The sequence below is a fragment of the Coenobita brevimanus genome, chromosome 34 (assembly GCF_032717465.1).
Source record: "Coenobita brevimanus isolate Jiangsu-jjx chromosome 34, ASM3271746v2, whole genome shotgun sequence".
Lineage (NCBI taxonomy): Eukaryota > Metazoa > Arthropoda > Malacostraca > Decapoda > Coenobitidae > Coenobita > Coenobita brevimanus.
In genome coordinates this window covers 320,001-335,000 of record NC_136987.1, presented here as the reverse complement: position 1 = coordinate 335,000, position 15,000 = coordinate 320,001, and the positions used below count along the sequence as shown (strand labels likewise).

The 15,000-nt window shown below is 44.5% G+C and overlaps 1 protein-coding gene across 1 annotated transcript in view; it reads right to left on the bottom strand.

The window, feature by feature from the left end:
* Positions 1–644: 644 nt before the first annotated feature.
* The window catches only part of LOC145396072 (uncharacterized), an 18,564-nt gene continuing 4,208 nt past the window's right edge, over positions 645–15,000 (bottom strand). Inside the window, exons 3-8 of the mRNA XM_080269538.1 lie at positions 14,404–14,452; positions 11,675–11,776; positions 5,953–6,089; positions 5,060–5,378; positions 2,674–2,817; positions 645–896 (exon numbers count right to left, since the gene is read on the bottom strand). Of these exons, the coding sequence (XP_080125664.1) occupies positions 645–896; positions 2,674–2,817; positions 5,060–5,378; positions 5,953–6,089; positions 11,675–11,776; positions 14,404–14,452 (1,003 nt within the window). The remainder of the gene's footprint in view (positions 897–2,673; positions 2,818–5,059; positions 5,379–5,952; positions 6,090–11,674; positions 11,777–14,403; positions 14,453–15,000) is intronic.

Below are 15,000 nucleotides of genomic sequence, written 5' to 3'. Positions count from 1 at the left end.
GAGAGAGAGAGAGAGAGAGAGAGAGAGAGAGAGAGTATAGCTTGGAGACAAAAAGTTGCCATGATTGAAAGGAAAAATATTACAATTAATGGAATATGTTGAGAGAGAGGGAGAGAGATGTCGTGAATCAAAATTACTCCACTATATCTCAATTATTATTATTATTATTATTATTTTTTTTTTTAGGGTTGGTAAAGTCAAATTCTGGTTTCAAAGATTTATTTAAAGATCATTGATATAAGAAGTATTGAAACAGACGTGTAATAATTGGTCATATTTACATTTATATATTTCTTATTTAATTAGAATAGGTAGACCCCTCTCTATCTATCAGCCTGTGTATCTATCTATCTGTCTGTCCATATGTATCTGTGTTTTATGGAAAGCTATACATCTGTCTATACCCATTGATCCCAGTCCCTTTTTGTTTATCGATCTGTCTATCTATCTATCTATCTGTCTGTCTTTCTGTCCATATGTTTGTTTATGGAAAGCTATACATCAGTCAATACCCATCGATCCCTACCTGTCTCCACCCTCTATCCATCCACCTATCCTGTCCATCCACTCCTTGTCTATTCCCTATCCACCACTCTCCTCCATATCCACCTCTCTGTCTGTCCCCTGTCCATCCACACATTCCCTCAGAAGAAGAACACATCCCTAACCAGCACGCCAGGACTCAGGGATAGACGGAAGCCATCCATCTCGTACTCCCCGGCCTCGGTCTCGCTGCCGTAGAGGGACGTGGCGGGGTCGGGGATAGTCAAGGTGAATAGGTAGGCCACACCCTCCCTCAGGTGGACGGGGTTGGGGAAGGATAGGTCCCCTCCTCGTGCCTCTGTCCTGGCTAGGGGAGGAGAGGATTGGTGTTTTGCCTCCTTGTGTATCTCCAGCTGGATAGGGAGAGAGAGAGGATTGGGTTAGGGATAGGAGGAAAATTTAGGGATAGGGAGGAAAATTTAGGGATAGGGAGGAAAGTTTAGGATATGCTACAGTCCTTTCACTTTAATTTGGCCCAGATTTTGGTCCTCTTTCAGCTTATTTCACGTGGCTCAGTGGCAAAACAATTACTGTGGCTCTAAATCCTTTCCATTGCACTTCCTCGTGACTAGCATCCTATTCTAGTTTTAATCTCTTGTTACAACTCGCTGTTCAAGGTGGACGTGGCAGTTTTAGACCAGGTTAGAGTGAAAAGGGTATAGTTTTAATTGTGAATGGGCATCCCTTTTGCCTCTATTCTGGGTAGGGGCGTTGAAGATTAGTGTTGGGCGTCTTTGTGGATTTTGCAGCTGGTTAGGGAGAGAGAGGATTGGGTTAGTTGTGGATAGGGAAGGTAATTGGGTCATTGAAGGATGATTTGTTGTCTTTTATAAGCGATGGATTCTAGAACTGGGATTGTACAGGTTTTTGTGACATCATTATCGTCGTCTTCATTATTGTCATCATTATCATTAGCAGTCATCGTCGTCGTTATCATCATCATCATCATACTTGTACCTTTGTTTCCTTCCCCTCTTTGTACTTGGGAGGAATTAAATGTAAACACACACACACACACACACACACACACACACACACACACACACACACACACACACACACACACACACACACCAGGAGAATATCCCATCCAGATCCCCACTCTTACAAACGGGATGGGTGTTAGGATGCAGAGAGAGTAGACAGGAAAACATGAAAGCCTAAGAACTACCATCAAAGTGTCCTGCCAAAGTGGGTTACACCTCCATACATTTATTTTTATACATTTTATTTATTCATTATTCAAGCCATCCATTTTCTGCGCTTTGATCTACAGCTTCCTGAATTAATTTTTCTTCTACCCTTTCATCTCCGTCTCTCCCCATCTGTCTCTGATCTCCACCCTACCCACACACCATCCTTACTTTCCGTCCCCCCTCCTCCCCGCCATCTACTCTCCCCTCCTCCTTTTTCCTTCCCCTCCTCTGCCCCACCTACTCCCCTCCCTCTTTTCCTTCCCCATCTCTCCCCTACCTGCTCTCCCCTCCCTCTTTTTCTTCCCCTCCTCTGCTTCACATACTCTCCCTTCCCCTGCTCTCCTTCACCTACTCTCTCCTTCTCCTCCTTTCCCCAGCCTATTCTGCCCTCCCTCCTTACCTTCCCCTCCTCTTCTCCGTCTGCTCTCCTCCCTCCTTTTCCCCCGTCTCCTCCATCCTTTCTTTTCCTTCGTCTCCTCCATCCTTTCTTTTCCCTCGTCTCCCACACTATTCTCCCTTCCCTCCTTTCCTTCCCCTTCCTCTCCCTCACCCTCACCTACTCTTCCCGCCCTTCTCACCTCTCCCCATCGTTCCCTTTCTCCCTTCCACAGACATCCTTCCTTCTCCCTTCCCCATACTCCCCCCTCCCTTTCCTTCACTACCACCTTTCTCTTACTTCCTTCCTTTCAAGTCACAAGTCTGACCATATTTTCTCTCCCTTCCCTCTTCCATCCCCTTTTTATGTGTAACTCTCTTCCTCTCCACTCTATTCTCTCACTTTCACTTCCTTGTCTTTGTTTCATGCAATAGATATCTTGCTGAAAATCTTACCGAATAACAAAATGATCAATACCTCTTCCCTCCCGCTCCCCACTCCATTCACACACACACACACACACACACACACACACACACACACAGATAGCCTACTTACCTGCACCTGCTCAGAGCCACCAGTGACCTCGAGTCTGAGGCCAAGGAGCACAATATTATCAGAGACCACTAAACGGAAGGAGTGGGCGGGATGAGGCAGCCACGTTTTAGACACGCCCATGCACACCCACACTCTTATCATGTCCTGCAGAGAAAGAGAGAGAGAGGGAATTACGTATGTGTGAAATCATATGTGACTTCAGAAAAAATTATATGTGGAATTGGGATGGAGCAGCTACATTTTGGACGCACCCATATACGCCTGCACTCTTATCATGTCCTGGAAAAAAGAACTTATAGAGGGAATTATATATGTGTGAAATTACTGTATATGTGACCTGCGGAAAAAAATATATGTGGAATTTTATATGGAGGTAGATCTAGATTGAGACACGCCTATGCACACCCACACTTGTATCATTTCCAACAGGCAAATAACAAAGATGTAGGTAGAAGTACTGATAGATAGGATGTACTGAATATATAGTTGCTGATAGATAGAGTGTAGGTATAAATGCTGATAGATAGAAAGGTGTAGCGCATCTCTCATTCATTGGCTGCGGGTACATATTTTGCTGCATTTTGTTTCCTGTTGCTCGTTGTGTGTGTGTGTGTGTGTGTGTGTGTGTGTGTGTGTGTGTGTGTGTGTGTGTGTTGTTTATCATCTTACACGCAAACATATTCTTGTTGTCTCACGATTATGTCAGTGAGCGAGGTCCTGTTGGTCACGAGTGCTTGAGTTTATATATATAGTGATATCGTGCGTGTAAGAAAAATACCCTCACACACACACACACACACACACACACACACACACACACACACACACACACACACACACACACACACACACACATTCCCACCATTGTATCGGTAGGTAAGGTCTTTTAGGTCAGACAGGGGAGTGTATTAATATTATTTTTGCAGTGTGTTAGGTGCAGTTCCGTGAATATTCTCTCTCTCTCTCTCTCTCTCTCTCTCTCTCTCTCTCTCTCTCTCTCTCTCTCTCTCTCTCTCTCTCACACACACACACACACACACACACACACACACACACACACACACACACACACACACACACACACACACACACACACACAGAGTTCCTTTAGTCTTCCGTCAGGGGAGTGTGACACGGAGAGCCAATTTAATATTCCTTAATTTTCACCTCCCACTTCCCCTCATAGCAGCCTTTCATCTCCACTACTCATCTCCTTTGCGCTGTGTCTCATTAAGAATTCATTTCCAGTGGCTTTGGTAATTTTTTGGCTCTAATTCCTTGACTTGAGAGAGTAAAATGAGTCAGTTGTTAAGAAGTGTCAAGATCATGAAGTCAGTTGCAGAATATGTAAAGGTAATGAAATATGGAGGAATCTGTAAAACACTTAGATTGTAAAATGAAATAAAACACTGATATTCGGAGTAAATTAAAACACTGGAGGTCAGAGTAAAGGAACAGGTAATTTGTGATTTTTTTTATGTCTGTGTATCTATTGCCAGACGCCTTAAATTTTGGTGGTTTAGGCATTGGCGGAGGTATGCGCTCTTTGAGTGCGCTTCTGTTAATTTCGTTTTGCTACAACCAGATTATATTTTATTCAACTTAAGCCAGACCTGTAGTAGTGAAGAAATTAATGTATGGCTCTATCTGTCTATCTATCTGTCTGTCTGTGTGTGTGTCTGTCTGTCTGTCTATGTACCCTTCGAAACGCTTTTAGTCTTGTTGCTAGATTAACCACGTCATTGGGGGAAGTGGTTGAGAAATTCCTTTTGTAATGTCTCAGCGTGTGTTAATTGTACTCTTAAATTACTCCCCCACGCTCATTACACTCCTTGTGCCTCGCAATACTGCTCTTCCTCTCCTCTTCCCCTTCCTCATTTGCTTACCCCTCCTCCTTCATCCTTCTCTCTGCGTTTCTCTACTTCCTTTCTTCCTTCCTTCCTCCTTTTCCTCATCCTTCTCTTTTCTCCTCCCCTTCCTCATCCTCCTCTTTTCACCTCTTCCTCATTCTTATCATCATCATCATCATCATTCCCATCCTCCTTCTCATCCACTTCTTCCTCGTCCTCATCCATCTTCCTTGTACCCTTTTTATCTCTCCTTCCCCTCTCCATTCTCCCTCCCGTTTCCCCTTCTTCCTCCCCTTTCCTCCTCTCCCTTCTTTCCTTCCCCCCTCACCCTCCCCGCTCTCCTCCTCTCCCTCCACTGCCGCCTCTCCCTCTCATAATTCCTCCCATCCCCTCTCCCCCCATGCCTATCTCGGCTCATTAACAGTACCCTTCTTCTTACATTCATCTCGACATTCATCTCCTTCACCTCCTGCTTGATTCTCTCTCTCTCTCTCTCTCCCTCATCCTTCTATCTACCCATCTGTCTATCTACTCACCCTCGTTATAGGCGTAGCGCGACTCTCTCGACTCGGGTTTATCCTCACACTCGACGATCCAAACCCAGAACACGTTTCCTCAGCGCCCGTCGCGATCCCCTTCAGCACATACACACACTCCTCCGCCGTCAGGATGTCAGATGTCACCACAGTCTGTACGAAGTCGTCTGAGGTCATAGTCAGGAAGCGGATGTAGGGCAGGAACTGGGCAACCTCTTGACGTAGGGTTGAAGAGGGTATGGCTGTCTTGGGGGAGGGTTGGCTGGGTGATGTGGTTGATTTGGTTTGGTGTTGACGGAGCCTGACCTGTGCTTGACCCCTGGAGAGAGAGAGAGAGAGAGAGAGATGGATAGAGAGAGGGAGTTAGTGTAGGTAGATAGGTAGGAAGGAGATCGGTATGGTGGTGGTGGTGGTGATGGAGGATTGGTTGGTTGATGTGGTTGATTTGGTTTTGTGTTGACGTAGCTTGACTTGTGCTTGGCCCCTGGAGAGAGAGAGAGAGAGAGAGAGAGAGAGGGAGAAAGTTTTAGATATGTAGGTAGATAGGTAGGAAGGAGATTGGTATGGTGGTGGTGGTGGAGGGTTTGTTGGTTGGTGTACGTGGTTGATTTGGTTTAGTGTTGACGGAGCTTATCGGGCTTGACCCCTGGAGAGAGAGAGGGGGGGGGGAGGTTTAGAGTGCGTGTGGTAGATGTGAGGATGTACAAGTAAATAGGTTGGTAGATAGATAGGAAAAAATAGATGGGTATGGTGGTGGAGGGTTGGTTGGTTGATTTGGTTTGGCGTTGATGGAATATGACTTGTGGTTGATTCATAGAGAGAGAGACAGACAGATACAGAGAGAATAATAATAATAATAACAATAATATTAATAATAATAATAAGATTCCTACCATTTGATAAGAGCCCTGAAAATGACCGTCTCAGAAGTAATCCTCAGTGGTTCTTGAAGGAGCTGCTTGAGGGCTTCAGGGCTGAGGGCGAGAAGGGCGGGGGACATCAAGACAGCATTTCCGTTGTCCTCGAACACCTGTAATTAAGGGACAGGTGTGAGGGGAGGTGTAAACAGGTGTGAATTTAACGTATGGCGGTGTGACGTGTGGCTGTGAGATTTGTCAGTGTATGGTAGTTGGGAATAGAGGTAAATGAGTGGGTAGGAACGTGGGTAGATGGGTATAGAGATAGATAGGCAGGTGAATGGGTAAATTGTAAACTGGTAAATGAGTAAGGAAGTTGTTAGGTGGGTAGGTAGGATGGTGAGTTGATTAGTCGGTAGGTAAATGGATAGGTGGATAGATAGGTGTGTAGATAGATAAGTGGATAGGTAGGTAGGTAGGTAGATGAGTAGGTAGGTAAGCAGGGAGGTGAGTAGAGAGGTTGGTGTAAGATGACAGGTGTGGATAACAAGACGAACCCAACCTTTCTGTTCATGTCCACCTGTAATAAGGAAGTGGGTGTGAGTGGAGGCAGGTGGCAGGCTATCAAAGGGGACAGGTGTAAAGGGATGTACCAGGTATGACCAGACAGGTGTAAAGGGGTATACCAGGTGTGACGAGACAGGTTTGAAGGGATATACCAGGTGTGACGAGACAGGTGTAAAGGGGTATACCAGGTGTGACGAGACAGGTGTAAAGGGGTATACCAGCCAGGTGAATAATGCTGTTAGGTGAACTTGACGTCGTTGTGAGGCGATTTGACCTAAAATAGTAGCCTCTTTCCTGCGTTTTCATTAATGTTATTATGGTGGTGATGATGATGATGATTAGTATTGTCCATCTCTCTCTCTCTCTCTCTCTCTCTCTTTCTCTCTCTCTCTCTCCACATGTCAGGAGAAAGAGGCAGGTGACTGTGAACATTGGAACACATGTTGCGTTGTCCAGAAGTCATTGTAATTAGGGGGCGCTTGGGTGTGCGTGTGTGTGTGTGTGAGAGAGAGAGAGAGAGAGAGAGAGAGAGAGAGAGAGAGAGAGAGGTTGATATAGATAGATAGACAGATAGATAGTGACTCCCAAATTCCCCTTTTATAACTTGTTTGTGATAAGTGTATAGATAGATAGATACTGACTCTCATACTCCCTCTGTTGAATGTGATAAGGGTATAGATGCATAGATAGATAAATAGATAGATAGATACTCCCAAATTCCCTAGATAAATAGATAGATAGACTCCCAAATTCCCTAGATAAATAGATAGATAGATACTCCCAAATTCCCTAGATAAATAGATAGATAGACTCCCAAATTTCCTAGATAAATAGATAGAGGCTCCCAAATTCCCTAGATAAATAGATAGATAGTCTCCCAAATTCCCTAGATAAATAGATAGATAGACTCCCAAATTCCCTAGATAAATAGGTAGATAGACTCCCAAATTCCCTAGATAAATAAATAGATAGATACTCCCAAATTTCCTCTGTATCACTTGAATATGTTGAGTGTTTGGCAAGCGAGGTTAGATATAAAAATGATAATGTGCAGTTATTGACTCAGTTGGCAGGCGAGAGAGGCAAATCCCAGAGAGTGAAGTGTGTCTGTGTCGGGGGTCAGCTGCGTGTATGTGGGAGGGGGATGTTGTGTTTGTGTGTAGGGGGGGTTGTGTGTGTGGGGGGGATGTTGTGTGTGTGTGTGTGTTGGGGTCAGCTTTGTGTATGGTGTGTGTGTGTGTGTGTGTGTGTGTGTGTGTGTGTGTGTGTGTGTGTGTGTGTGTGTGTGGGGTGGGAGGGGGCGCGCTTTGCCTATGTTTTTGTTTATCAATCTGTACCCCATATCTATCTACCTGTTTATTTATATCTGTCTATCTATCTGTCTATCTATTTATCCCCGCCCTCCTCCTCTCTCCCCCTCTCCATTTATATATCACAGTATCTATCTGTTATATCCCTAATTTTATGTAGTGAGAGTGAGCGAGGTTGAATCCATTTATACCCACACCTCTTACGCTGCGATGAAATAGACGCTTATGTTAATCCAGGCTTCAGTTAATCCTACTCCCTTCCCCCTCTCTCCCTCCCTTTCTCCCTCCCACCCCTCCTCTCTCCCTTCCTCCCTCATTTATCTTCACCTCTCACCTTTCCTCCATGCCCCTCTGTCCTTCTCTCTCTCTCCATTCTGCTGTGTTTCGCCTCCACGCCTTCTGTCTGTCTATTTACCTGTATCTGTCTATCACTGTCTGTCTGTGTCTGTCTCTGTCTGTCTGTCCCTCCTTTATTTATGTGGTTAAAGGTTTTCTTTGTATTTCCCCCACCCCCCTCCCCTCCCTGTTCCCTTGCATATTGTCCCTACCCTCCTCCTCCTCTTCCTCTTCTTCCTCTTCCTTCTCGTTATCATCATCATCATCATCATCATCGTCATCATCCTTTCCTTCCCTCTTCCCTCCATTTCTCCTTCCTTTTCTGTGTCCCCTCCCCTCCCCTCCCCTCCTCTCCTCTCCTCTCCTCTCCTCTCCTCTTTTGCGCACTTCCCATCCGCCTCTCTTTCATCCTTGCCTCTCTTCCGGCTTCTTCGCTGTATTCCTCTCCTTTTCCCCTCCCTTCCTCTCATGTTCCCTCCTCCCATTCCCCTCCTTCTCCCCTCATGTTCCCTCCCATTCCCCCCTCTAATTCCCCTCTCTCCCCTTTCCTCCTCTTAATCCCCTCCATCCCCCCACCCACTCCCAGATCGTATGTTGTATGTGGTGGGTGTGAAGGAAGATGTTTATAGCTCACTAACCTTGAAATTGCCCCTCCCCTCTCCCCCCCCACTCCCCTTTCTCTCCATCCCCCCCTCTTTTCTCCCCCTCTCCCCTCCCTCCCCCAGCCGTATGTTCTATGTGTGATAAGTAGCAAGGTGTTTATAGCTTAGTGGCCTTAAAATTGCCCCCTACCCTCGCTCCCCCACCCCCATTTTCTCTCCATTCCTCTCTCTCATCCCCCCTCTCTTCTCCCCTCTTATTCCCCACCGTTCCTGCCCTTCTGCCCCCCCTCTCTCCTTTCCGTTCCTCACTTTCCCCATTCCGTTCCTGCCTCTCCCCACGTATTCCTTCCCTTACTCCCCTTCTCCCCTCTTATTCCCTTCATCCATCCCTCTCTCACACCCCCTCATCCATCCCTCTCTCACACCCCCTCCATCCCCCTCTCATCTTTCCATTCCTCCCTTTCTCCCTTCCGTTCCTCCCCCTGTTCCCATTTATTCCTTCCCTTACTCCCCTTCTCCCCTCTTATTCCCTCCATCCCTCTCTCTTCGCCCACCGCCTCCCCGTCGTGTGTTGTATGTGTGCTGTATATTAAGGTGTTTATGGCTCAGTGGTGTTATGGAGTGCTAACTTTTATCACACACGCTGCTAAGTGCTCTCCGGAACCTTCACACTGACTCACTCACAGGGGGTCATGGCCTGGGAGTCTTAGAAGGCCACCTGCTTCTTCTCTCCTTGGTGTTGTGGCGGGTGAGTCTTGTATCCCCTTGTATCGGGATGCTGTTACCTCCCCCAGCCAAGTTGGAGGAGGTTATGTATTCACCTATGTTTGTCTGTCTGTTTGTCCAGACGATATCTCCAAAAGTTCTTAATGAATTTCAGTGCAGTTTTGTGGAAGAGTGGGCCATGGGACTAGAAAGAATCAATTACATTTTGGGGCTGATCGGATCCGGGTCCTGCAGTGGCATTGGCGGAGGTATTCACTGAGTGCTTTCTAGTTTAAAGTTCACTGAAGATGTTATTTAACATGTAATTTGAAATGCACGTGAGCTGTTATATAGAATTCACTTGGGATATGTCATTTAAAATCCACGTAAGATGTTATTTAAGATGTTACTTAAAAATGTACCCAAGATGTTAGTAAAATTCATTTGATATTTGAAAGGCTCTTAAGATATTATTTAAAATGCGCTAAAGATTTTATTTAAGATGCGCTTAAGATGGTTTTTAATTGCGCTTAAGATGTTATTGAATTGCGCTTAAGATGGTATTTAATTGCGCTTAAGATGTTCTTTAAGAGGCACTTAAGATGTTATTTAAAGCCACTTAATGTTATTTAAAATCACTTTTCTTATTTTCCTTCGTCTCCCCTTCCCCTTCCCCTCCCCTTCTCTCTCTCTCTCTCTCTCTCCACAATGCCGGCTATTCTAGTTAATATCTCCCCTCACCATTGTTTCTCTCACTCCATTCTCTCTCATTTCTCTCTCCCACTCCCTCCTGTCATGCTTTCCCCTCCTCCCATCCATTTGCCAATTTTTCTCTCATCTCTCTCTCTCTCTCTCTCTCTCTCTCTCTCTCTCTCTCTCTCTCTCTCTCATGTTCTTCCCTTCTTTCCCTATCTTCACGGCTCCCTTTTCCTGCCCTTATCCAGCCCTTTCTCCTCTCTTCCCTCTTTTTCTCCCCTCCTTTCTCCCATTCCACGTCCCTTCTCCCTCCTTCCTTGTTCCTCTCACCTTATCTCTCCTCTTCACCCCTCCCCTTTTCTCCTCTCTTCATCCCCCCTCCTCTTTTCCTCACCCCTTTATCTCACCTCTTTTCCTCTCGCCCATCCCCTCTTTTTTCACCTCTTCGTGTCTCTCTTTTTATCTTTTCCTCACCTCTTCATATCCTTCACGTCATCTCCCCTCTTTTCCCCTCTTTATCTCATCTCTTCCTCACAGCTCTCTATATCCTCTCTTTTCCCCTCTTCCTCTCCACTCTTTTCTCTCCCCTCTTTTCTCACACTTATCATCTCTTCCTCACACCATTTCATCTCCCCGCATTTCATCGTACCTTTCTTCATCTCTTTTCCTCTCTTCCTCTCCCCTCTTTTCTGACACCTTTGTTCACTTCGCCTCTTCTTGACACCTTTTTTTCACTTCTCCTTTCCTGACACCTCTTTTCCACTCCTCCTTTCCACTTTCCCCCACACCACTGTTCACTTCCCCTCTTTTCCTCTCTTCCTCTCCCCTTTTCTCATACTTTTTCATCTCTTTCTCTCTTTATCTCCCCTCTTTTCCTCACACCTCTTTACATCTCCCCTCTCTTTTCCTCACACCTCTTTTCATCTCCCCTCTTTTTCTCACGCCTCTTTTCATCTCCCCTCTTTTTCTCACGCCTCTTTTCATCTCCCCTCTTTTTCTCACGCCTCTTTTCATCTCCCCTCTTTTCCTCACACCTCTTTTCATCTCCCCTCTTTTTCTCACGCCTCTTTTCATCTCCCCTCTTTTCCTCGCACCTCTTTACGTCTCCCCTCTTTTCCTCATCTCTCTTCACATCCCCTCTTTTCCCCTCTTCCTCTCCTCTTTTCTCATACCTCTTCATCTCTTTCTCTAGTCATCTCCCCTCTTTTCCTCCCACCTCTTTACATCTCCCCTCTTTTCCTCACACCTCTTTACGTCTCCTCTTTTCCCCTCTTCCTCTCCCCTCTAGTTGCATCACGAGGGACAGTGAATTAATGGAATGTCTTTGGTGCCGTAAAACTTTATATCCCCGTCGTCACCCTTTTGTCTAAATTCTCTCTCTCTCTCTCTCACACACACACACACACACACACACACACACACACACACACACACACACACACACACGACCAATATCTATCTGTGTTCACCTCTACGACTTTCGACACATTGCAGGTGTCTCTCTCTCTCTCTCTCTCTCTCTCTCTCTCTCTCTCTCCTCACCTTCCGACACATGGCAGCGAGTTGTGGCTGGTGGTGGAGTGTGTGTACGAGGTGTTGGTAGACATATAGCACGTTGTTCCTCTTCACTCCCTCCTGGACGTGCTGGAGGATTTAAAGATAGAGATAGAGTTAGCTCACAAGTGTGGATTTAATGAGAGAGAAAGATAAGAATGGGGGGGGGAGGATGATGGAAGGATGGTAGAGGGATAGGGAAATGGGAGAAGATGGTGGCAGTAAGAGGATGCGATTCTCTCTCTCTCTCTCTCTCTCTCTCTCTCTCTCTCAGTGAATAGAAAATGGATGACAGGAAAGGGGGAGGGGGGACTATTGGGGTACCGTGAGAGGCACTGTGAATGATTGAAAAGATGCATGTGAAACGTGGTGGTTGGCGAGAGTAAACATAGGTGTGTGTCTGTGTGTGTGAGAGAGAGAGAGAGAGAGAGAGAGAGGAAAGCTTAGTGTTGAGTGGTGCTTCGGTTAATGTAGAGGTTTGTGTGTATGTGTGTGTGAGAGAGAGACAGAAAGCGAGAGCGAGAGAGAGAGAGGCTTAGTGTTGAGTGGTGCTTTGGTTAATGTGTGTGTGTCATAGTCTTCATATTTTCAAGTAAAACACATCACGGTATCATGATAGTTTTCGTCCAATATCATCCTTTCAGTCAGTGCATAGAAATATCTTTGAAACAGTACATAGGGATTTTTTTTTTTTTTTTTTAAGGTATTATATATGCAAAAACTTCCATATTTCTCTTTTTTTTTGGGGGGGGAGAGGGGAATCTAATCGACCCTCAGACGTACGCATATATAGTGTTTTATTTTTGAGGGTAATGTATTTTTTTAATTAGGAAGACGATTGCCAGTCTTTGGTTAGTAAAAAGGATTTGAAATAATCTTAAGGTAACTGAATATGTGGTTTAAGAGATGACGAAGCTGAATAAGGTTTAGTAGTAGTAGTAATAGTAATAGTATTGGTAGTAGTAGTAGTATAAAAAGTTATATTTAAATTGTTCATCGTCCATAGAGTCGAGATAAAAAAATAACATCTAGGTACAGAGTGATGGGCTTGCTATTAATCTGATTCTCCGCATCGGCCCCGGGGAAAATCAAGTTTGTAGCTAGTTGGCAAAGTTAATTATAGTCCCGCCTGAGAACTCCCACCCATGGAAAACACACACACGGAAAATACAGACGAGGGGAAGGACGGAGGAAAAAACGTGGAGAGCCACTGGAAGGAATAAACGGAGGAAAATACAGGAAGGAAAATACGTAGGTAAATACAGGATGGGAAAACATACACATGGGGAGAAAATGCGTGTGTGAGTGTGTGTGTGTGTGTGTGTGTGTGTGCAGTAGAAATAAGCTGCAGGGTGGGGAAATACGGGCTGTGAAAAAAAAAAAAAATGAAACTTGGTGACATGGAAATCTATTGTGGAAAAGGCGGGAAGTCACATTGGAAAAAAAAAAAAAAATGGCGACTCAGAAATACACACACACACACACACACACACACACACACACACACACACACACACACACACACACACACACACACACACACACACACACACACACACACACACACACACACACACACAGTGAACTGCATTGAGGGTGTTAAAAGAAAATCATGCGGGGGGAAATCTGTAAATAAATATAAAGAAATATTTTGAGATCTTGCTATCAAAAAATAAAAATTAATGTTAGAAAGGAATCGCGTCACTCTAAATGTAAAAAAAAAAAAAAAAGGCAAAAAGACAATGTTACCGGTATCATACAAGCGACAGTAATAATAATAATAATAATAATAATAATAATAATAATAATATGGATAATAACTAATAATAATAATAATTAAAATAATAATAATAATAATAAATAATGATAATAATAGTAGTAGTAGCAGCAGTAATAGTAATAGTAGTAGTAATAATGATTAATAATAATGATAGTTATAATGTTAATAATAATAATAATAAGAAAAAACAAAGACGGGCAATAATACGAAAGAGGAGAGCAGACTTCCGTCCCCCCTCGTTTCTGCAGCCTTGAGAGAGAGAGAGAGAGAGAGAGAGAGAGAGAGAGAGAGAGTCCCCTAAGTTGAATGAAAAGTTTGAAAAAAGATAGATAAGTATATAAGTAAATTAAAAAAAAAATTAACGTTTGAGTATTTTGACATTTTACTACGAGAGAGAGAGAGAGAGAGAGAGAGAGAGAGAGAGAGAGAGAGAGAGAGAGAGAGATACCTAGTTCCGTCAGATGAAAACAAGGCATCTGTACAAAGGTTAAGTCTTAAATAAAATCGTAAGGTAGGAAGGAAAATAAAAGACTCTCTCTCCCTCTCTCTCTCCCTCCTTGAAAGTGCCCCATGATTTCCTCGTCTCTGGGGCCTTCTGGGTGGAGGGAAAAACGGAGGAGAGGAAAAATGTTGGAGGGAGAGAGAGAGGGAAGGAAGGAGGAAAGAAAATTGTGGGAGGCAGGAAGGAAGTTGGGTGAGAGAGAGCGAGAGGTTTGTGTGTGTGTGTGTGTGTGTGTGTGTGAGTGAGAGAGAGAGAGAGAGAGAAATAGCTCCGAAAAAAAAAACAGCACCAAAGACTAGGAAGAGGCGGTAGAGAAAAACTAAAAACGAAAGAGACTAAATGGTGTTACGCGAGGAGAGAGAGAGAGAGAGAGAGAGAGAGAGAGAGAGAGAGAGAGAGAGAGAGAGAGAGAGGAAGGGGGGGGGACTCACTCACCCTGATAGAGATGTCGTAAGCACTGGCCACCATGTACTTATCCGCCAGGCTGGGGAAGACAGAGGGGGAAATAGGATTAGGTATTGAATATATGATGTGTAGGCTTGTCAGTCCTTTCCCTCAAGCCCACCAGCCCTTATAATGAAAGTAGGGGGAATAGGAGTACTGTATAAGCTATAGATATACTTTAAAGCGTTACACTGAGTATTATATGTATAGATTCGTCAGTCCTTTGCCTAACTCTCAGCATTCTTTTTTTTTATTGAAGGAGGAGAGGGGGAATGGGGTCATATTTGGATATTTTGTGTATAGGCTTAATTAGAATACACATTGGATATTTTATGTGTTGGTTCGTCAGTCCTTTGCCTTAGTCTCAGTATTTTTTGATGGGAATGGTAGAAAGTAGTGCTAAAATCACAGCTCTAGATTGAAAGACGTAACAGTGGGATATTTTCATTTATGTTGTAAGGGATTGAAGCGTTTATATCAGTTATGTTCAAGCGCGCGCGTACACACACACACACACACACACACACACACACACACACACACACACACACACACACACACACACACACACACAGAGGGGGGGAGGTA